Source organism: Protopterus annectens, chromosome 5.part0, assembly GCF_019279795.1.
Source record: "Protopterus annectens isolate FY-2018-M chromosome 5.part0, PAN1.0, whole genome shotgun sequence".
Lineage (NCBI taxonomy): Eukaryota > Metazoa > Chordata > Ceratodontiformes > Protopteridae > Protopterus > Protopterus annectens.
In genome coordinates this window covers 1,523,598,053-1,523,623,227 of record NC_056735.1, presented here as the reverse complement: position 1 = coordinate 1,523,623,227, position 25,175 = coordinate 1,523,598,053, and the positions used below count along the sequence as shown (strand labels likewise).

Here is a 25,175-nt window from a genome sequence, read left to right as displayed (position 1 = left end):
ATTATATAAATAAGGCCAAGTTTAAACTGCCTATACAAGATAACATATACAAAATATAAATAATGTATATATGTAATAAAAATATTAAATATGAAAGACTGTATAAGCTTTATTTCTAACTGCTGCTATTAATTTTGAGCCTTCTATCCTTTGGAAAGCACTTAATATTGCTAACCTTGTTAAAGCCAGGAAACGCATCAGGTTTCAAAATAGTCAGCCATATAGCTTCTTTCTTTTCTAGGCAATATTTATAATTATCTGCCCTATTATCCTCTAACACATGCTCTAGAACAAAAAAAAAACAAAACAACATTTTTTTGAACTTAGCACAGACTAAGCTATTCTTGTATAAAGCATTGTCAGTGTCTTTCATTTTGATGGCATACAAATGTTCTTTTATTCTTTTAAGTGTTCTAGCATGAAGACAGTGTCTAATCAGTCCAGACCTATCTCGGCTGACAACACGAGGAACTTAATAAGAATTTGAATGACAGGCTTAAGAAAGAATTCAGTACTGAAATTTATAATTTGGACACTTTCCCCAAGTTCAAATAAAAAGACGGTACCTAAGAGATTAAGACTTTTCAAATTCCCAACGGATTATTGATGAACAGTACTGAGTATGACAAATTAATTAGCATGTTTGATAGGCATGGATTTGAGCTTATAAATTGTATTATTAAATGGAAGTCAACCCAGATTAACTATATATCTGATGAAAGTTCTGTTTTATACAACAAAATTGTTGATGATTTACTTTTTGATTTAAACAGATATAAGTACGATCAAATTGTTTTTAAATTTGGAAGATAAATGTAAATCTATTATAAACAGCAAAAAGACAAAACTCCTGAAATTCTATAATGATTACTCAAACAATAGGGCATATTATATACCTAACAGTGTTTTTTATTGACTAGTGGTCAACAGGTGAATTTGTTAATACATTACTCTGACTCAAGAACAGCTTTAGTAACAAGCTACGTGCAAGACAATCAGGGTACTGAACTTCAACAATCTAATGTACAATTTTCTAATGATCTGAACAAATTTTCCCCTTACCCCATAGATCTGAATGCTTTGGTGCTAGATCCAAAGAACATAACAGTTTTTTTCAGGAAGTTTCCACCACATATCAGGGAAACCATAGGCTGGGGAGATAAACAGGTACGGACAGGGAAAACATAAAAGGTGCTATAAAGATAAATTAAGTTAGTATTTATATATTGAACATCCAGCAAAGGACAACAGAGAAGATACTTCTGTACAGGTGGACCATGACATACATACATATAAGGGTTTTAAATCTTTAATTTTAGTAATCTTTATATTACTATTGATAATTTATATCCCTTTAGTAAAGGCTGTAAGCTTGTACTCTCATGCCAAATAGATATTCCTGACTTTATATTTGAGTTATTTACTGAGAAACTAAACTTTTTAACTCTGCTGTTATGAAATGAAACAGTTTTGAATACACCTAATATTCTGTTTTAAAAAAAGTATATTTAATCCCCCCCCCCCCCCCCCACGGATACTACTGTTGCTACTTTTGAAAGATGTTGTACAAGAGATTTTTATAACTTAAAGAGATTGAATTTATTTTCTAAATGGAATCTTAGTAAAGGAGAACATGATATATTAAAATCTTTCAGCAACAGTAATTCCAACAGGGTAATGAAACTAGATAAGGGAGGTGGTGTTGTCCTGATGGACAGAATTGACTATGTGAGTAGAATTTTTAGTATGCTGCAAGACAAAACCAAATATGTTACAGTGTCTAGAAATGAAAGTCATGTGCTTATAGAAAGATTTATTTATTTTAGGAGGATTGCTTGATGCAGAGAGTAATTACAAATGTGGTCTTTGGGATTCTGAAAGTCTACAAAAGTACAGATGACTCCCCACTTAGACCTACAGTGTCAGCAGAGGGGACTAAGACTTACCCATTAGCAGTCTTTTGGAAAGGTCACTTAAAATTATACTCAGCTCTACCACGAACATTTTAAAAGACTTGTGGGATTTTTTTGGGAAAACCAAACAGCACTTTTTCAATCAAGAAACCGTATTTTTGACAGTAGACGTTACTGATCTCTTTACATGTGTTGCTCATGAAGTATGATTAGACTTGTTCCGTTCTGACTAATTTTGATAATTAGTTTATTACATTATTAATGGACTGTATGGAATTGGTCCTCAACAACAGTTTTATTTTCATTGGGGAGAATATTTCAAACAGATACATGGAGTATCAATGGGGGCAGTAAGTGCCCAGATATATGCTAACCTGTTGATGAAAGCATGGGAGAAATTTAAATTTTATCTACTCCTGTAATTGGATCTTATATTTGAGATACCTTGATAATCTGTTCTTCCTTTGGGTAGATACTGAAGACAAAATACTCTAATTTATGGCCTTTTTGAACAATACAACTGAATTTTTGAGATTTACCCACCTGATATGACATGACAAAGTAAATTATTTGGACCTTACCATTTCTAAAAATAAAGAGTTGATGATATTTGTATCCACTACTTATAGAAAGGAGACCTTCTGAAATACTTGCTTACATTATATGAGTTGCCGTCCATATTCATGCATAAAAGGTATAGTAAAGGGACAAATTGTTAGAGCAGCTAGAATGTCTTCTAATTTTGAAATGTTTCTAAGTGAATGTGATAATGTGATTGAGATGAACTTCTTTACAAAGTAAGGCAGGAAATCATTGAAGGTTGGGAAAAAAGTATTATCCCCTACTCAGCTTAGAACCAGGGAGTGAGGAGGGTACATTAAGTGGTGTCAAATATTGTGATAATTTATGTACCTTATTAGTTATTAAATATAGTCATGAACAACTGGAATATGTTTAAAACTGACTCTGACTTATTCAACCTAGTTGGTGAGAAGCTATGTTTTACTTATACGATAGGGAGAAACCATAAATGTATTTTGGAACAATCAGAAAAGATAAATGTAGGTTCACAATTGGTACCTGTAGTTGTGGCTCGTGTAATTAATGCACTTCATATTGGGTTAGGACGGTGTTGTACTGTTGGATCAAAGAATACATTTAGCAAAGGGAAATTGTTCTACTAAAGGGCTGGTTTACATGGCTATACACCCTTTATGTACATGTTTTTATGTAAATAAAACTGAGTGTGCCCTGTGTAAACACATATATGAACATAGCTATGACATCCTGAGAAAAAATATAAATTGTTTTCTTTTAAAACATACCTTGATTTACATTACAAAAATTCTGTTTTGGAATTTTAGAATTGGTCACCCCCAATGAGGGGGAGGTGACTGGGAAAATACAGTAGAAATTATAGAAAGCTTTTCTGGCAACTGAGTTTAGATGTGTCTAATTTACCAGGGCTGAATGATCACATCTGTATAGTCCCTTGGTTGAGGTTAAGAGCGAGGAGATTACAGTTGTTTTATAATTTTATAACTTGATTGACTTTATTTCATTGTTAAATCATCAATTTTGTAAACATACATAATGATAATTTTTAAATACTTCTAATAATTGCATTTTAAATGTTTATTGGCATAAGATTTAATGAATGTTATCTGACATTATATACATATATATATATATATATATATATATTTTTTTTTTTTATACTATAGTATCTTATTTGAAAAGGCACTGCTGGGAATGTGCACAGTTGGTTGAGTTGAGTTTATTATTTTTTCTTTAAGACAAAATGTTTTTCAGTTACATGAAAGCTAGTGTGACTCATGGTTCTGATGAAGTCCAATTATGTTCATGGATTAAAGCACTTTATATGTTTATATTAATACATTCTTTGGAGATATAAGAAGCAGTTTATTTATTTATTTATCCGTTTATTTACTTATTTAATTACTGGAAGTGATCGTGAAGGTGTTCTGCACAGTTGGCACACTAAGTGAGCTCTGGTCTTCATTCTGTCATTGTATTTGCATTAGTATTATTCCAATGTAGCTGTATCAGTCCCTAGAATTGCATTTTAAAACTGAGGCCGTGCAGCATACTCAACATCTACTTAGAGCAAATATGGCTTCTCTATGTGTCAGGTTCACTAGAATTCTTTATTTTCCCTTGGAAGAAAAGCCAAGTAACCTTAGATGTGAGTAGCTTTTAAGAACTAATTCAAACAAATACTTACATGACAGAAAAGAAAGTTGCACCAGTGTATCCAAATCTTTGCCCACTGTCTAGCTCTCAGTAGTCCAAGGCCCAAGATCAGCTTTAACAGGGGTATGATATACACTTACCCCAGTATATTGAAATATCTGCCCACTGTTCAGCTCTCGGTATTCCAAGATCTGAGATCAGCTTCAACAGGGCTATGATATACAATTACACCAGTGTATCCAAATGTCTACCCACTGTTCAGCTCTCAGTAGTCCAAGGTCTGAGATCAGCTTCAAAGGGGTATGCTATACACAGAGGAATACAATTATACTTAGCATGTGACCCTATACTTGGATGAGTTTCTGTGATTTGTGCCCTTGTTTAAACTTATTATAAATGCAACACTGTATTAGGTGCTTCAGATGTATGACTTTTCTGCCTTCTAATATTAGTAAATCTGAAGTTATAAAAAAGCAAATTTTGTAGGCCTATCCTCTGGACACATGTAAATGAGTTGTGCATAGTAAGCATTCCTTTGTGAAATGTAACACACGTGCTGTATTCAAAATTTGACACATAAAAATATGCTGTTTTTTTTCAGTTTGAGAAAATGAGCCTTGCTTCAAATAAGTCAGCCGAATAAACCTATCAGTTAGTTAAATAATGACATACTGGTATACAGTAAAGCATTTTCAAAATATTCTTCTGTCTTTAGGAATCTCATAGGTTGTCATAAAGCTGCTAGAATGTTGCATAATGTAGTAATCAATAATGAACTTACCATTCTGTTCGAGATATTTCAGAAGAATGAAACGTGACTCAGTTCCATCCATGGCATAGTCCAACGGAATGTTTAAATTAACATCCTGCAGCAAGACATTGGCTCCAGCCTAGGCATAGAAACAGAAATAGCTTAGTATGCCTATTACAGTATTAAATATAAAATGAGACAGAAAAAAAGAAGCACATGTACTTATTTAAAGTGCATGGAGTGACCCTGTTACAGTTAGAAAATGCCATTGTTATCCTGAGGTTATGCTACACTGTAAATCATTAAGGCAATGAATAGTTTACATTAAGGCAATTCATAGTATTTACCTGTATTATGACAGCTATTAATAATTTGCATCTACTTAGATTGTAATGCAGAAATACTGAAAATTTAAATTACTCTTTCGGGGTACCAAAAGTAAGGCAATTTGTTTATTTTTACATGATGAGCCATGTACGTTTTTAGTACAACCTTTAATACTTTCATATGATGCAAAACATGAATTTTTAATTTAAAAATACAGGGGAACTATTTTGCACTAAACACATTGTGAGGAATTTACTCTCACAATAAGAAAATATGCTCTTATAAAATGGTCCACAAGATATAAAGAGATGGAATAAGCAATTGTGGAACTTGACCACAAAGCTACAGTTCTTCTGGTTGCTAGGTAACAAAATAATTCTCTCTCTAGCTTTGCTCCTGAGGTTATTTTAAGTACCTAATAACCACTGAAACTTAGATCTGTGTAGACAGTACTGACACTCATTAACAGTTTCTTACAGCCAAGTCAAGTATATATCAAAACACAGCTAGAACATAGGAAATAAAATATTCTGATCAAAACAGCTTTAGATAATAATGTGAGCAAACATGATAATATTTAAAATCCTAGTGTACAAATCGTATCTGAATAATACTTTTAGATGTTTTACTATCATACGTTAAGCATCGTAATGAGAACGTGTGAATAAAATGTAAGCATAACATAGACTATATAATATATATATATATATATATATATATATATATATATATATATATTTTTTTTTTTTTTTAAAAACTTTTATTAACCTGCAAATTGGAACACTGTTTACTAGATATAATTGTGTCACATTGTCTTTGATATGAATATAAACCAAAACAAGTTGTAGTTGTTTTACATGCTTTTTGTTTTTATGAGTCAGAAGACACATAAAACAAGACAGTAGTATTTATGAAATGCTTAGGTTGTTTTAACTGCCTAATGTAACTTACTGTGGTTTGCAATATGATGATATTATGTACAGAGAGCTAACACCACTGCGGAACAGTACTGTGAAAACATCCAGCACCCAGCACTTGAAGGGTGTACAAATATTAACATCAGTGATAAGTATGCAGAGGGTCTTGGGTCCTGGACAGAGCTTTTATGCACATTATGTACAGCATAAGAGAACAGTTCTCAACAAGCATCAGTTTTTACATTAGTACACCAATTATCAGGATGCACTATTCTGAGACAGGATGTGATTTTATTCAAGGTGACCAAGGCTGGAGGGTTTTATAGACAGCTCTGCAAAACACTATATAACTCAGTTTTAATTCATATGGGGATGGAAATATTATTCTGAACCTAATGGGGTGACAATAGTGTTGAGGCTGAAAATACTCAATGCTTAATTATGACCCTTTGCAGTTGTCCAGTAAGTAATTGCCTATAATAATGCATATTATAAAACCTAAGCCACTGAAATGAATAATAAATATTTGAAATCCTAAATAGAAATTATAGTGATCACGCATGGACTAATGAGATGCACTTTTCAGTGATTTAAAATCAAAATAAAAGTTTAAAAAAATTTCACTGTATCTCACATTAACATTCAAAGGTGTGTTTTGTCACAGCAGACAAAAACATTATACAAGCAACAGATGAATTACTGTCTGAACAATTTATATGAAACTAGAGCAAAAAAAAAAAACTTCTATTATGAATGCTTATTTGCAATCTTTTACTCAAGGAAGTTATTTTTTTTTGCTGAGAAGGATATATACAATATAAGCAGAATCCATTGCCCCTCAACTTTGAAGTCAAATTCCTGTACTTCAAAAATTCCCTAACCTTATGATACACCTTGACTGAGATGTAAGTGATTTGGCAAGATTAGTCATTGTGAGTCTAAGGACAAAAAAGGACATAACTCAAAGCTTAAGAGGGACACAAACAGTATTATAACTGCAGCAAGCTAACAAGCTAAAAGTAGCAAACATATATGACATCCTCTACATAATGCCAAGTCCATATATCCCAATAGTGCTGCTCTAGCAGCATACAGAATAGCCTGTACAAAATAGACAAACATTGTTCTACAGTCTATGTTAATGAAGTGGGATCAAAGAGAAATTCAAGATAATCAAAACAAATCAAAGTTCTTCTCTCTAGTTATCAGTCATTTACTCATAATAAATGCAAACTCTACTATCTCTGTGCTATTTATTTGAACAGAAATTAAAATAGAGACAATTTAAGAGCATCTGTGTCAAGTGACTGTACTGCTGAAGAATCCTTAACTAAAAAATGAAGAGTGTAGGCAGGTCTGTGATGGTACAAATAATCAATCTTCAAAAAATGCTTTTGTTTCAGCAATGAAATATGACTACAGAACAGATTAAAAAATGCAAATATTGAGACTATAAAAATAAAGTACAATTGAAATCAGAAATACAGCAAATCTTTGAGTATGAATGTTCTGAGGCAAAATATTATTTCACTTGATCAAGATGCTTGTTTTTAACAAATTTAAACAAGCATCCCTGTCCCCTGCATGCACACCCAATCCTTAATAGAAGGCTCTTATATGATAACAACTTGGTCTGCAGTATATGTTGCTCAATGAAAGCAATAAAAATTAAGATAGTTGATATTTTTGAGGTTGTCATTTTTTCAGACCAGGAAAACTCAAACATCCCTGCTCCATCTTCATATGCATACATGCATGGTTCTTGCTAGAAGGTTCTTAGATGATGTAAACAATCTGGTCTAAACCTTTTGCTGAGCAAAAGAAATAAGCTAATTAATGGACTGAGGTGGTTATACTAACCGAGTGATATTTTGAATGTCTAGTAAGCAATTTTTTTTCTGTCTGTAAAAATCAACATCCTATATCATTTGTCGTATCTTCATCTCTCTAAGATCCACATGAGTCAGTATGCTCCAGACCACGAATAGAATAAGAGCATATATACTTGAATACTGGCTATATAATACCAACAACAAATTTAAATACATGTATAAATAATGTCTAAAGTACTTTGAAAATAATCTTTCAAAGATTCTTTGACTGTAGCAAACAGCACACCACTAAGAAATATATCAAGAAAATTTTGTCAAACTGTCAAAGCAAACAATCACATATGATATGGCAGATATTGTGAGACAAGTATTGTGAAGGATGTTTATGAAGTAGTGCTCAGACAAAAATCATAATGCTGCCTATACCTATTTGGAGCATGGCAGGAAAGATAGGAATTTGTGGTGGATTAGGCATTTTGTTACAATGTCCCATGGGACTTCCCACTGAAGGTGTACCCAACATGGCCACTCGGAGAAGATCACAGGACAGACTCAAGACATGCTGGAGGGATTATGTCTCTTAGCTCACCTTGGAATGCCTCAGGATGCCACAGGATGAGATGGAGACTCTTGCAGAAGATTGGAAAGCCTGGAATACCCTGCTCTGTTTTCTACACCTTGACCTTCACCAAGAAAAATAGCTTTAAATGCATACTAAGGTAACTCAGTGGCATAGTGTTGCCTCACAGCAAGAGGTTTGATTCTTGGCTGGGGGTGCCTTCTGTTTGGAGTCTGCATGTCCTTCCTGTGTTTGTGTGGGTTTCTTCCAAGTGCTCTGGTTTCCTCCCAAATTCCAAAGACATGCAATAGGTGGATTGGATACTCTAAATTGGCTGTAGGTTTTAGTGTGCATATGAGTGTATGGTGTGGAAGAACTACATGGCAGTGCTAGGCACCTAGCAGTGTAAACCTTGGCTCTAGATGATTATCACTGTTGAAGTGACACCTCGACCCCATGTGCAAAAATGGGAAAATGTGGTTGTGGCTTGATGGATGAATACTGCACTAATATAGTACATACATTTGAAGGCAAATATATTTTAAGTAGTATTGTCTTGTGAAGCTATTCTCAGTGCCTCGACCTATTACATTCTGAAAAGTAGATAAGCAAAGAAAGCACACTAATATAACATTTGATTCAAATATACATTAGTGAAGCTACCAGTCATTATGGTGACCCATTTGTGCAGAGGCATGGTTTCCTTTTGTACCGCTGGGGCTCCCAATTCAGTAAAAAATTCAGAGGACTCATGAGAAGAACTTCCTTTGGACAGACATGTTTATTTTTAAATTATACTACTCTGTTAATTGGAGTGGTTAACACTAACTCAGTGGCCCCTTTACAAGAAAGACCAAACGAGAAAATTTCTACAGTATAAACCTATACATAATTTATTAAATCTAAACTACACGTCTTAGGATACTGACCTGCCTCATCACAGAAATGCAGATGGAATCATCAAATCCTTCCCGTCTCAAGAAACACATTCAACTCACTACTGGCTGTGTGAAGTTTGGTCCCAATCTAATCTGTATCCAATTCACTGCAGGAGCAGTGAATGCGCTAATCTCTTTTACCAAAGAAGCAGTGAATGCACTAAAAATCAGATAGGATTGCAATACAGATAGATGTGGTCTGCAGCACATACACTCATTTTACTTTCCTGTAAAACTGGAATACCTCTCAGTACATAACTTGCTTCAACAATATCACCTGCACCTAAAACAGCATCTGCTGCAGTCTGATGCTTCTCCTAACTGAAAGCAGCATGACTTTCACAGGCTTTGCGTTAAAGTACACTAAGTCATATAGCAGGTTGCTTGTATTTAGCCGGGTCCTCTGCTTTTTCCCCTTTCTAGTCAGTTATGCCTTTCTGAGGAAATGGATTAAGTTTTGCTAAGATGAGAACTACAAAAATGCTATGTTCAGCAGATTATTTTCTGCATTTGTGACTTTTTGGAAAGACTATAAAAAATCTAGTGTCTAAAATAAAAAAAAAAAACGTTCTGAGACAGTAGTGAGAAAGTTATTCACTAGACTATGCTTAGTGAAACAAACAGTATAATGGGAGTTTTGATTGATACACAGTCCATTTTTGGGAGATGCCTTTGCTGTTTCTTTTCATACTATAATAAACAATGTCAGGGTAAGGTTAGTATCTCCTTGTTCATAAGAGTGAAAACTGACCCATTTTGTACTGTTACATGCTTAGTTGTCATAGTATGTATGCATGTAAATTTTTGACTATGTATTCCACTTTGAAGTACTTATTATTTATTTGTATTTTCATGTCTATTATTTTAAACTTGTTTTTACCTTTAGTAACTATTGTTAAAATAGGTATATATTATGTATATGTACTTCATTAGTCATGTAGATATGTATGTGAAGCTTTTCTCCTCGGGTCTCCAGTGAAAAAGGGCTCTAGCCCAGTTGGACTAACCCAGTAAACAAATGTCAAATAAATAAATAAATAAATACCCATCAGGCTGGTCATATGAAGAGAAGACAAAAACAGGGAAAGGCAGACTGTTGAAAGCAAGGAAGTTAGTTCAAGTCTTAGTCACTACTATTGTGACAAGGTGCCTCCATTAGATATAGGAAGAATGTGGTCAGCTGCTAAGACACTGGTCAGGCTGAATGTTTTGGAGAAAACACGCATCAAAAATATTTGAACGGAAACTAAAACTTGTCATTATTTATTAAAAAAATTAATCTCTAGCCATTCTTCAGAGTAGATTGATACAGAATACATTGCATCTATGCAAATGACCCCATTAAGGACATATCTGTGTTTTAGCCATATGGCTTCTAGCTTAACCAGATCTTTCTTGCAGATTTTAATGAATGATTTGCTTATGTGACCCTTTTACCCTTTGGTTTGGATGTTATTCAGGATATCTTGTAGCTACCCTAATGTGTATGAACATCAAGCTTGATTTTAAACTTTGAGTTTTTAATGAATAGCTAAACAATCCACTTATGCTGTACTGATGAGGTTAGAAAAAGGCCAAAACATGTCACGTCTACAGCTACTGAGGTTTGGCTTGATTGGCTTTAATGAATCAATGAAAACCTAAAAAGTTAAAAGTGACATGCATTCAGAAGTCATACAGCTAAAAAACTAACATTAAAGGGTCATTTGCATACATCCAATGACTCTCCACTACTGGAGGTTTAAGGTATTACACATTTATGGCTCTAGCTTGGCTGGCTCTTTCGTACAGTTATTGAATAGCTTATTTGTGTGAACTTTTTACCCTTTGTTTTAGATGTCATTTGGAATATTTTGAGGCATCCTAAAGTTTACTGACATCAGGCTTGATTTTAAGCACTGTGTTTCTAAAGTGTAGCCAGACAATCCATTGATGCTGTAATGATGAGGTTAGAAAAGATCAAAACATGGTATGTCTATGGTTATTGAGGTCTGGCTTTATTTACTTGTACCTGTAAGTAAAAACTGATACACATTCAGAAGCCATGTAGCTGAAATACAGATATTCCCTTAAGTGTCATTTGCATATATCCCATGGACATACATTTATTTATTTATTTTATTTTACATTCATTGACCGGGTTTGTCCGACTGAGCTAAGTAGCCCTTTTTCAGTGGAGGCCCGGTAAGAAAAGCTTCACATGTTCTACAGATTATCATTTACAAAAATAAGTAAACAATCAACAACTGTTTTACAGAAAATATTCCAAGCAACATATACATGAAAATCAAATATTTACTACAGTAAACTAATAATTATGTCTGTCAGATTTAGAATCCTACAACATTCAGAAGGACTAACAATAGTTTTGTCACCAGATGTCCTTCTCCCAAGCCTTACCAACTAACCACACTCTCATACCTACTCCCCCTCATCCACCAGTACAAAATCTCTCAGGCCCTAACCCCCCCCCCCCTTCACAACTGCACTAAGGAATCACTCTTACAAGAATTCAGTCTCTCCCCTATTTCTACATCCTTTATAAATAAACATATCCAAAACCTAAAGCCCTGCTCTAATTCAGCCAAAAATATTCCTGCCAAATTCCTCAGAATTGCTACCAATACTGTAGCCTATCCAATCAGTATCTTAATCAACAGGTCTATCCAGGAAGCCTATGCCCCCTGCCTATGGAAAAATGCAATAATCTTCCCTCTTCATAAAGGCGACCCCTCATCTGATATCTCAAACTTCCAGCCCATCGCCTTCCTATCCCCTATTTCTAAAATATTGGAAAAATGTGCGACTGACAGACCTCGATGTTTTGCCAGAGATGGCCTGCATCTGTCACCCCTGGGCTTCCGGATACTGGCCAAGGCTCTTGTCACCCCTATTGTGCCTTTTTTAGGAGGTGTTCCAAAGACCAAATTACCACCATAACAGCTACAAACAAATGCAATATGAGGGTCATGCTGCTCAACGCTAGAAATCTAAATCTTAAAATGCACTCGCTCCAAGCACTCCTTAAAATGGAGAACATCAACATTTTTCTGTAACAGATGCCTGGCTCAAGGCAGCAGAAAGCATTCCTACACTACCAGGCTATAACTCATTCCACACCTTCCGGCCCCAGAACTTGGACCGAAGCTCCAAAGGTGGTGGTATTTCCATATTCATAAAGGATACACACACCTCTAGACTGGTAGCCTAACATAATGCATCTGAGATACTTCAGGTGCAGCTAACATTGGGTAAGACAGCGATTCAGCTCATAACATGCTATAGCTTGCCAACCATGTCCCAAGACTCACACTCCACGTTCCTAAGCACCCTGGAGAATATTAGGGTCCAACCTAACACTGATGAATCCAAATAAGAGAAGCCAGCAAGAGTTGGTAGATGCCAAGTCCAAATAAGTTTATTCAGGCATAAGGGACAAATCCCCCATGAAACATATAGTCAGACCGGTTTCGGCTCAACAGAGCCTTCTTCAGTGAAAATCAAAGAAGAATGAAGAAGACTCTGTTGAGCCGAAACCGGTCTGAATAAACTTATTTGGATTTGGCATCTACCAACTCTTGCTGGCTTCTCTTATTTGGATTCATTACTGTTTGGCCATGCAGGGTTCCACGTGCATCTGTTTTCTGCTTGCCTCCAACCTAACACTGTCATACTGGGCGACATCAAGTACCCCTCCAATACCTGGGAAAACTACTCATGTACCAATACACTTGCCCAACGTTTCCTGGAATTCATTCATTCCAATGCCTTGGACAAGCTTGTTCTTACCCCCACTAGAGGTAGCAACATCCTTGACCGTGTCATTACTAACATGGGCGACCATTGCTCTACACCAATAGTCAACTCCTCCCTGGTTATATCTGATCATAAACTAATCACCTTTGAAATCCATCCCACCCCCATAAAGATAATCACCATGAAAAACTTCTCCAAAGCTAACTTTGGGCTCCTATAAACAGATGTGGTTAACTTCATGGGAGCCATGCAAATGGAGAATAGTTGCATGACTGCCAAATCATACACCAATGCACTGTACAAACATGTACACAAACGCATGGATCTCACCATACCCAATAGAACCAAAAAGTGCTCCTTCATAAAAAGGAAGCCAATCTGGTGGTCCCCTGCCATAAACAAATTCTACAACAGAAGGAGGAAATTGATGTGGAATAAGGTAAAGTCCCAAGACTGGAAAAACTCCCTTATCAGCCTCAACAAAAAGTTGAGATTCTTTATCAAATCCTCTAAAGCTAACTATGAAAACAGAATTGCAGCAGATAGTAAAGACAATCACAAGGCCTTCTATAGTTATGTAAAGAATCTCCACAGCAATACCCAGATTTGCTCTGAGCTACTGCACAATGGTACCTCCTACAGATATTGCCAGTACACTGGCCAACAGATTCATTGCCAACTTTACCCATCTCTCCCACCCCAATGGACCAATCACGATACCAGTAGATTGTCAGGCACCCAGTATTACTGCTGTACAGGTTAAAACAGCACTGTTTAAGGCCAAGAATACAGCTTCTATGGAACCTGACAATATCCCTGACTGTGTTCTACATGAACTACTGAGTGAACTGGCACCTCACCTGTGTACCCTGTTTAATCACAGCCTCACCTCAGGCTTTGTCCCTACAAAATGGCGCTCTGCTACAGTCATTCTTCTCCACAAAGGAGGAGCGATTACAGACCCTGGGAACTATTGCCCCATTAGCCTGATGAGTCTGATATGCAAAGCTATGGAATGCATCATCATGGACGTAATAAACAAGGATATAGGGAATCTCCAAACTCTGGATCCTACACAGTTTGGTTTTGTGAAGGGTAGATCATGCCTGCTCAACTTGGTCAACTTCTTTGAGTCAGTCACCAGAGCTGTGGATGAAGGCAAAGTGGTTCATACAGCCTACCTTCATCTGGCCAAGGCCTTTGATACCATTCCCCACTCAGGAATCATAGAAAAACTCACTAAGCTAGGCATCAACCCCTATATCACTAGGTGGATTGCAAACTGGCTCACAGATACAACCCATGGTGTGAAAGTAGCTGACTCTAAGTCAGACTGCAAACCAGTCACAAGTGGAGTCCCACATGGTTCGGTCCTGGGTCCTCTCCTGTTTGGTATACACTTCTCTGAAGTCCAGGCCAACATGAAGGGACTCTGGCTGACAAAGTTTGCAGACAATTGCAAGTTGGGAGCTATTATTAACTCCTGAAGTGATGTTGACATCCTACAGAAAGGCCTCACTGAGACCAACCACTGGTGTCAGAACCATGGCCTTAATCTAAATGCCAAAAAATGTGTAGTCATCCCCCTTGTGAAAAACCCAGTTCCCTTGAATTACCACATCAGTGGTAGTCCACTGAACACAGAAGGCATTATAAGAGATCTGGGAACACAGGTTGACAGCACCCTCTCTTTTGACCACCACATTGCCACTGTGGTCAGAAAGTCTTTCTATGTGGCACATCTCATTACTAAGGGTTTTGCATCCAGGAAGAAAGAGGTCATTGTCTCCCTCTACGTTTCCCACAGCCAATCATCAAGAACAATGCCCAATTTGGCATGTACCTCACTAGACACCTGCAGCAACTGGAGAGGCCGCAAAGTACCTCACAAAGAGGATCCTAGGCCTTAAACACTTGTCCTATAAACACTTGTCCTATACGGACAGACTCAAAAAACTCCAACTATTCTCTGTCTCATATCACTTACTTAGAGGCGATCTCTGCTTTACTTACAAAACCATGTCTGACCCAGCTCTGTTAGAAATGCTACATCTAAAGAAATCCCAATCCCTCCGCACCACATGCTCCAGAGACCTGAACCTCATTACCACAATCAACAAAACATGCTGGAGGGACAGGTTCATAACCCAGAGACTGCCCATGCTAGGGAATAGACTTCCCACACATGTCAAGCAGAGCATCTCACTGGCCCTCTTCAAGAAAAATTTTGATGAGTGGATGGGAAATAGCAAATTCACCCCAGGGATCACTCCAGTGGTTGTACTTGACAGAAGCACTGGGAGCTAAGGTCGGGTGGCATGATCCCAGGGTAATCCTATGGGCTAGTCTTGTAAAGGCTCAAGGGCCATTAGCCTATTACACACCTATGAATCTATGAACCTATAAACAACTCATCATTCACCTTCTTAACCACAACATCCTCTCACCTACCCAGCATGGATTCCATCCAGGGTATAGTATGTCAGCTGCTTTGATCTCCTTTTTGGATAACATTAATAAAACCTGTGACTGTGGTCATGCAGTGTCAGCCCTCTTTTTGGATTTATCAAAAGCTTTCGATACTATTTCTCATGCCTATCTCAACTCTCTTCTTTAGGGTTATCTTCTCAGTTTCCTTAACTGGTTTAGAAGCTATAGACAGATAGGCAGCATGCTGTTAAATGGCAAAACTCTATCTCTACTTTCCTATGGGCGTCCCACAAGGCTCAATTTTGGGACCTCTTCTATTTAATATATTTATAAATAATATGCACCAAACTATTCCAAATGCCTCCTTAGTAGAATATGCAGATGATTCGACTACCATTTGCTCTGCACCCAATCCTGCACCTCTTCAACAATTGACACAAATAGCATTCAGTATAGTCGAATCTTGGCTCCACAAAAATCATGTCTCTCGAAAACTAAATAAAAAAATAAGCTTATGCTATTTACCCCCAAAAAGAAATATAGCATTTAACAAAGAAAATGTCATCATTCTCTCACTAAACTCCATTAAAATTTAACTTGTTACTAGTACCAAATTATTAGGTGTCATAATAGGCGTTCATCCCACATAAACAATCCGAATTGAATAAAACATTAATAAAACCCCCCAAAAAACTAAGGCTTCTGTACCGACACAAGTTTCTCTCCTAACCATCCAAACAAGTGTTAGCCCTCTCCTGTCTCCAACCTCACTAACCTATGGTGCACCCTTTTTAATTAAGCTACGGTCTTCCCTAAAACTCAAATTAGAATCTTGGTATAACAAGATTGCCAAATTTGCCACAGGCAGTCACCACTCCTCCCATCACTGTAACTCATTAAGAAAACTACAATGGCTAGAATTCCCCCACTACCTATTACTCTTGCAACTAACCACTTCACACAAACTTATCTACAAACCACAAGAATGCCCTACCCTCAGCTCCCTACTTGTCCCCTACTCCCCTCTCAGGCCTCTACGTTCAGTACACCAATACTTACTCCAAATCTATAAACCAAAGCTGCCAGCAGGTAAACTACTTTACTTTTGGACCATGGCCAGATCCTGGAATAACCTCCTTTCCTCTATTTGCAGAGAACAACATCCCTCAAACTTCAAATCTGCCTTACATAATCATCTCCTCTCCAATGGATATGTAACTGTACTAAGCCACATATTACCACCCACAAAGCCATTACCTGACCCTTGCTGTCACCAGTTTTAGCTGCTCACCATTACAATATTAGCTTTGCTCATTTCCTTGCATCATCTCTAATCTACTCCAGCTCACTAAACCCACTATCTCTCTATTCTATAGCTCTACCTGAAGTTGCCTAACTTCCATCTCTTGTTCTTTACCTCACCAGAATCTGTCTAAATTAATTTTTTCTCTCCACACTTCTACTGACTAAAAAAACTTCTACACTGATTCCTTCTGCTACCTCCTAACACTTCAATGCAGCTCTCTTCTAACTGAATTTCTACTGGAACTTGTAATGCTACAATACTAATTTATATTACATTCTTATTTAGTTTGTTTCTGTCTTAGAGCCAATTACATTGGACTCCTCTATGTATAATAAAACCTGCTCATGCAATCTGCTCTATTGTTATTGTTTCTGAATTCTTGCCTATTATGATGTAACTCATTGCAATTACTGTATTCTTATTTTTTTTTAATACTGTATTTTTTCTTGGAACTTATTGTTTTTGTATTGCCTCACTGAAACTATTGTATTTTAATAATGTGTTTTGTCTTGTCTTGGAGCTTTTCTCCTCGGGCCTCCACTGAAAATGGGCTCTCTGTGGCCCAGTGGACTTTCCTGGTAAACAAATGTCAATAAAATAAATAAATAAATAGATGTAAAATCTTACGTTATGCAGATAAGAATGTATGTAATGTGCTTAGAATAGAGAAGTTATGTGAGACAAGGTCTAGAGAGTTAGAGAAAGTTACATAGGTTGGGAGCAGATAGAGGTGTGCAGTTAGGGCTGATAAGCTGTTTAAGGGGGTGGGTACAGAGGCAGGTCCACTGGCTTAACAGGTATTCTATAGTGGCAAGCTTGAATTGACTAAGTTGCTTGAATGACCAGATCTCTAGTGGTAGTTTGCTCCAGGCCTTGGAAGGATTATAGCTATAGAGAATCACATCCTTTCTTAGTTTTAGGTTTGTGGATTTGTAGCAGATCTAGGTTAGAGCTCCGGAGAGATCTAGCAGGTGAATAGTGGGAGATGACAGATGACGGTAAGCTGATAAAGGATGGAGTAGATGATCTGGAGTTGAGGGAGAAGAAGCTGGTGAGGTAGTTCAATCCAGTTAAAGTGTCTGAGTGAGGGACAGTAATGTGATGTGTAAGTTTGATGGGCTGCAAATTTGGCTATCTTGTTGTAGATAGATTCAGGTTTGGCAAGGAGTGTGGAGTTGAGGCAAGTAAGAATATGAGAGCCATATACTAGACTGGGTAGGAGGTAGGCATACCAGAGCGTTACTTTAGCTTCACTGGTGAGAAACCTTTTGTTGCGATAGAGGAGCCCTAGTTTCTGATGAGTTTTCTTGATACAGTTGTTAATGTGTAGATCAAATTTAAGTTGGTCATCAATAATGACACCAAGGAGTTTAGTGTTAGTTTCCACCTTGGTGTGTGTATTATTGAGGGACAGGATTGTGAAAGTGGATTTAATGTAGTTGTAGATTTTAGGAAGAAAAAGCAGTAGCTTAGTTTTTTTTGGGGGGGGGGTGGGGCTAAGGATAAGCTGGTTATCAGAGAGCCAGTTATCTACTGAGTTAAAGGAAGTCTGTGTTGTACAGATGAGTTTGGAGGGACAGTCAGCAATAGTGATGACAGTAGAGTCATCAGCGTATTGGACCAGTGATGACTGAGGACATGAAGAATAAAGAAGATTAGTGAAGATGTTGAAAAGTAGTGGACCAAGGATGGGATGCTGAGGGACACCCATTTTAACTGTGAGAGGAGGGGACAGTGCAGACTGCCACTTCACTGCTTGAAATCTGTCAGTGTGGTAGCTAGAAAACCATGTAAATGTAGCAAGGGAGAAGTTAAGGTTGGTTAGTTTGTGCAGAAGGAAAGGGTGAGAGATGGTGTTGAAAGCTTTGGGGAGATCTAAGAATAGGCAGGAGACAAGTTTGTTGTTATCTCTGGCAAGTGAGATAGTATTAAGGAATAATAGGGATGTACCCACATACATATAATTCATTTGATCTAGGTTGGCTGGGGCTTTCTTGAACTTTACGTGTGTGTGTCTGTGTTTGTGTGTGTGTGTGTGTGTGTGTGTGTGTGTGTGTGTGTGTGTGTGTGTGTGTGTGTGTGTGTGTGTGTGCATATGTATATTTGAACATATTTCATTTCATATAAAATACATTTCACGGAAAATAAAAAAACATTAATACAATTGATCAAAACACAAATCATTGAAAGTCATTTCAATTTCCTATACGTTAAATATACCTGTAAAAGCTTTTCCTCAGGGGACAAGCCCTAGTGCACTGTCCCACATTACTTAACTTACGTAAATATATTGACAACACAGTCACACAACCATGGAGAAAAGAGAAAACTCCTCATACACTGAATCACTCCTGGTGCACAAGCTTCTAGAGGTGGAGGTACAACATAACATTAGGCATTAGCAAGATGCAAATACTGATCTGCACTAATCTGCATTGTAATTCATAAGCTCAAACACCATATCAACAATAATTTTCTATAGCTTTACAGAGTTTTCTATCAAATGTGATTCAGTGACTTATGTTTGTGATAAACTGTGTTTAATCACTTGGGTCAGTTTTTTTTGTTTTGTATTTGATCAAATTAATTATATGTCTGTGGGTATATTTTGCTGGTGGTTACAAGGGTCTGCTTCCTCATGAGAGAATAAAAGAAGGCATTTCATCTTACAACATGTTTTTTTCATGACCCCAGGAGTCCCACTTTTTTTAAGTTGTGACCTCTCAAGGTTGATTGAACAGGACACAGTTATTCGATCTGAGTCCATCACATATGCTTAAAAAAGAATCAGATTTACAGAAACATATAACACATTACTACATTTTTCATGAGGTTTGTTCATTATTTTGGTAGTGTTCATCACATTTGCAGTGACTCCAGATTTTTCCCCGGATTCACTAATCTTCCATGCAGGCCTAATTTAGTCCTGCACAGAAGCGGCAGTTTAAGAGGAAGACGGCAGCGCACCATGCATATTAAGGATGGCACACTGCCTGAACTCCTAATGCTGCACAGAGTGTGGACAAATGCAGGGGGTGTGTCTGAGAACAGAGGTCTCAGAATAAACATGCCCCTGCAAAGTAGAACGGAAGAATATGTAACTAAATTAGCAAGACCACTCATAAGTGTCCGCATATCCCCAACAGTCCCCATGTTTTCAACAGCAACAGCACACTTAAATAAAATGAAGAAGCCCTTGTAGTAATTTTTTTAGAACCCCGAGTACAGCTAACCATAGGTGCGCGGGTCTGCCCATCGCTTAGCTATGGGTAAAGCAGCTGAAAAGGCTGAAGAGGATAACAAGAAATATATATGCAAACAAAGCAGCACAGCAATAGTGTAGTGGTTAGAGCATCTGCTTAATGAACAGGCATTCCCGGTTCAAGTCCCACTACAGCACATATCATTTTCCATGTGAAACCTGTATATGAATATATTCTCACATCTTTTTGCCGTATAACCTACATAATAACATTTAAAAGTGAACTGGAGTACTGCATTAAAAGCACATGTTAATTGTCACTGTCATAATGAATAAGACACTAGTAAGCAGGTTTAAGCAAAAATAAGCAGTAGTAAGTGTGTTTAAGTGCGTATGCACAGGGGTAAGCATTGCCTACACAGATTAAGCAAAGTAGAAGCTAAATGAGTGTAAGAAACTGTAACCAAAGGTTAACATTGCTTACCGTCACGCAAACCAAAGCAAACTTGCTTACAACTACTTTAATGTGCCTTAGTCTCTCTGTATCCCATGGCCCATGTTCTGCCCAGCAACAAAATAAACTGCCTCTGCAAGGGTCAAACTTAGGACCCTGTACACTATAGTCACAGCAGTTAACCACTAAGCCATCATAGCAATAGATATAAATGAGGTATCAGCAAACTAATCCTCACCACAGGAAAACCAAACCAAACATGTGAACTGAATCCATGTACAGTGTAAAGTGGTATAACCTTCTACATAAAATAAATATGTGAACTGAAGTACTGCAGTAAGCATAGATCTGAGGTGTGATTGCAATAAATTGTAGAAGTCCCCAGGTCCCCGTACAGTGCATGTACACATGAATCAGGGATACTAGACACATATATAACCTGTAATGAAGAATAAATAATTGCCAAATGGCAAATATAGTGATAATTAATTATTAAGCAATGCTAACCGCAGCACAGCTCAAGTTAGTAAGTGTAAGCAATGTGTAGGGGTGCCAATTCAATCTGCCTAGTGGTATACCTCTTTAAGCAGTGTCAACCTTATGTAAGCAGATGTGCCCATAGCTTAGCTTTTTCAAAACTGGCCAATCACGGGAAAGTGCATGAAAATGGCCGTATTTAAACCCCACAAGCAGGAATATTTCTCATAACTGGTTGTAGCTTCCTATTGCAGGCAGAATGGCTGGTGTGGGTGAAGGCACTCCATTCAGAGTGCGGCGCTTGGGCATCCAGGAGTCAAAAATCATGGTATGGCTCCTGGTAAAACACCATGATCAGAGACTACTGCAGGGCCAGTACCAGGGCTCACAGTATAAAACAGAGGCCTGGGACAGTCTCGCCCGTGACCTCACCAGTACCACAGGTATTGCTTAACACCTGAACAACTGGACACTGTATGAGCCACCCATACAAATGTCAGTCGTTGCCTGCAACATATACCCATAGAAAGGTCATAGGAAAGACACCACACACTGATTTGCAGAAATGGGAATCTGTTAATTGTGTACTATTACAGTTCTATATGCCATGTCATATAGCTGTTCATATACAGACAACCATATAAACAGAGTACTGCAACTGTGAAACAGTTACACTAATACAGTAGTCTGGAAAGGTTCACAACTGTTGCTGTCTAGGTCAAGCCCTTCAAATTGTACAATAGTGGAGACAGACTGTGTCACAGGATACCAAACAATCAACAGTATGTACTGCAGGTGTGTAGTTCAGCAGCCTCTATCCACACTCTGTACAAACTCGGTAGGAGGTAAAGACATTTTGTGGTCAAATGGGTCGTAACTGGTACATAACAAGGCATACCTGACACCATCATGAGCACACCGACAAACAGAACAGTCTGTATGGCAGGGAACAGTAGGCTTGCAGTAGCCCAAGTAATGTAAGTAATGTCAATATAGCTGAAGTATATGGTACTGTACATCCAGATACCTTGTGGCAGCTCACCCCTGATACCCTCACATTTTGTAACAGCCTAGGTCATTTATGGTGCTCCCCACCAAGACTCAATAATACAGGCCCATATACCACTGTTATATACACTGGCCTCTGGAGTGCATAAGGGCATGCAGAGATATTGGCCAATATATGTGGAATTCCATACACACCCTGTACAGTCCAGAGGTATACACATAATCACTTTTTGCACAACATGTGTACCAAGCCTGACAATATGGATGGATACAGCCATGTAGATGGGTATAACACATAGCGACTGGTATACATTTGCCACTCTCTGTTTTGTATTCACACACTCTTGTCTGGCCTGACACATAATGACTGCTGGTACAGGGGTGCCATGGAAACATACTACCCACTAGATATTGGCATACATCTGTACAGCATCCCACTGATCTGTCTGACATACATGACTTTTAAGGGAGGATGGGCAGCAGTACATCTGGCAAGTATCTGCACATGACATCTCACTGGGTAAGTACACTAAGCTGCTAGGCATGTAACAATTGACTGTGCAGGCTACAGGCAGACTGGCTCAACACTGGCCTACATCTCGTATGGGGAAATGCACATGTACCTGCATATATAGCAGGCTCACCTACCATGTCACAGCACAGGGTGAGATACACCTGTGTGACAGTGCATAACCAAACCAATGTGAACACAGCCACAGCCACATATGGTAAGCATAATATTGCAGTATATGGACTATCTGTTCTACACCATCCTCATATGTGCCACTCACAGAATGACCCTACATATACTGGGCTATTACACAGTTTGGTCTGATGGCTGTCTGTGGTATGGAACATGTGTGTGTATGGCCCTACAATCATGTATGGCAAAATGGTACCATACAGTGGGGCAGCATGTAACATCAGATAGAAGGGGAGCTAGAACAATGACATCTACCATAGTCTGTACACAGCTAAAGTACATATTAACAATACACACACTGCTGACATTCACCATCACTAAACAGGTCTCAGTACTGTACAATCATCCACAGAATGTCCAGGTTTTGTCATGAAATATAACCCCTCCTGTACATGATGTGTAGCAATCTGAAATATCACTGGCTTGTTATCAGATATGATGACACTATTTATGGTGTACAGCACATATGCACCACTTCATGCACGACATATGTACAAAGGTTGACAGAGGTGTGTCTGACAGCACATACACAGGGCCAGTATAGACATGTTGCTGTGATAACCTCATAAATTTACCATTGTAATGGGGTTTGTTGCAACATATGTCCTATGAGGGATATGAAGTCAGTAACTGTCACGGCCTTCACCATCTACAGACTGCAATCCGCATACTACCTTCTGCATTCCACAGATAAATGCACCGTGGCTAACACATGAAACCAAAGGCACAACACTGCCCAGTCTGCAGATGACCCTGCAGATGAGGATCCCTCATATACAAGGAACTGACATGGCAGGTATTGTGACATGTACGACAGGCATATCCAGACAAACACTGTTAAACCAACATTACTCCACATGCAGTATAGGAGCTCTTGCAGTCTGTAGTAAGGTCAGGCACATCCCCCTCCTGTTTATTGCCCTCTTTCCACAGTGTATATTGTTAGAGGTAAATCCGCAATCCATCTGAAATGATGTTTGCCAAACAACAGATCTAGTTCCTGCTCACAGTGACTGAAAAGGGCCAACATCACCATGTTGTTCCTAGGTATTGGAGTGTGTTTCCCTGCAATTGACGATGGGAATGTTACCACAGTTGTTCCACATACAATCAGCTAGGGGAGGGCTGCAATTCATGCAGAGGCCATCAGCTGATCATGAGCATCACTTAAAATACTCATGCTGCTGCCTAAGCAAAACAGGTGTAGGTCTTCACATCCACCAGAGAGGGAGTGGGGGAGGCAGACAGAGGCAAATACATGGCAGGGAGGGGTGGGAGAGTAAAACCAAAGCATGTTTGTATCATACACCTACCAGCACAGGGTATCAAACCCCCGACAACTATGTAGTGCTATCACAGTTCAATGCAGTTATTGGATGCACCACATGGGTTACCTGCTGTGGAGCACTCAGAACATATATGTGATGGTGAGTGACATCTGCAACAAGGATATGGTAGATATACGGTAGGTGATGTACACGTGCCTGTCTGCATGAACAGCTGCCAGCATCAACACAGGCACACTAACACAGGGACGCACCCACTTGGCAAGGCCAGGAGTGCAATTCATCACTAGTGGGATTGCCAAAACACATCGATGTGCAGGTATCACATGCATCACATGAGTCATATGGAGGTCGTATGGGCAAAGAGTATGATGAAATGTCAGACATCAGACAGCATGCTTCAGTATGCCCTGGGGGGTTGTAGTGAGTGTGGCTGTGGTCATACGCACCATACAACACACACACAAACACACAGGGTGCCAGTTCTGACATGCATGGGTGCATGTCTGCATGGGTGTGTGGTGGTCAACTGTGCCAGCAGGCTGTACAAGGGTAGGCAATGGGTATACCTTGACATAAGGCCACATGACAATGGTCTGTATTGTGTCTCAGGCCTGTAGTTTCTGCATTTGCCCACACAGGTGGGTATTGCATCCCCCATCCAGTCACCTGGGTGACTATTGTGTGTGGCCAATGCTGTGCATCACTTGCCATGTATAAGTTCCTTACTTCATGACATGGATGGTGTCTGGGATGTGCACACCTCCTCCATGCATGTAGAGCAACATGTGAAACTGTACCTGGGGTGTCTGGCCCATGTTGTGAACACAGATTATCAATGGATGTGCCAGTCTTGCCCACCTGTGGAAGGAACTGGTAATTGGCAGCAGGTTTACCCTGCACCTACACTGATAGCATGCTAACAGCATTCCCTGATGTCAGTGACATCTGTCCATACAGGGCATGTTGTCAGTCATGGTATGTCCATTGGGAGTCACATGTGAAGGCACCACAGGTGGTGAGGGTGTCCATTTGGGAACATGGTGGAGGTGCACTGTCTGCAAGTACGTGTATATTGGACAGATGGGCAGGGTGACTTGCC

General features: G+C 38.5%; 1 protein-coding gene across 1 annotated transcript in view; it reads right to left on the bottom strand.

Annotated features, from left to right (window-relative positions):
• Nucleotides 1-25,175, bottom strand: part of MYO16 (myosin XVI) — a 2,679,924-nt gene that overhangs the window by 2,002,129 nt on the left and 652,620 nt on the right. The window contains exon 5 of the mRNA XM_044071347.1: nt 4,909-5,017. Within this exon, the coding sequence (XP_043927282.1) occupies nt 4,909-5,017 (109 nt within the window). The remainder of the gene's footprint in view (nt 1-4,908; nt 5,018-25,175) is intronic.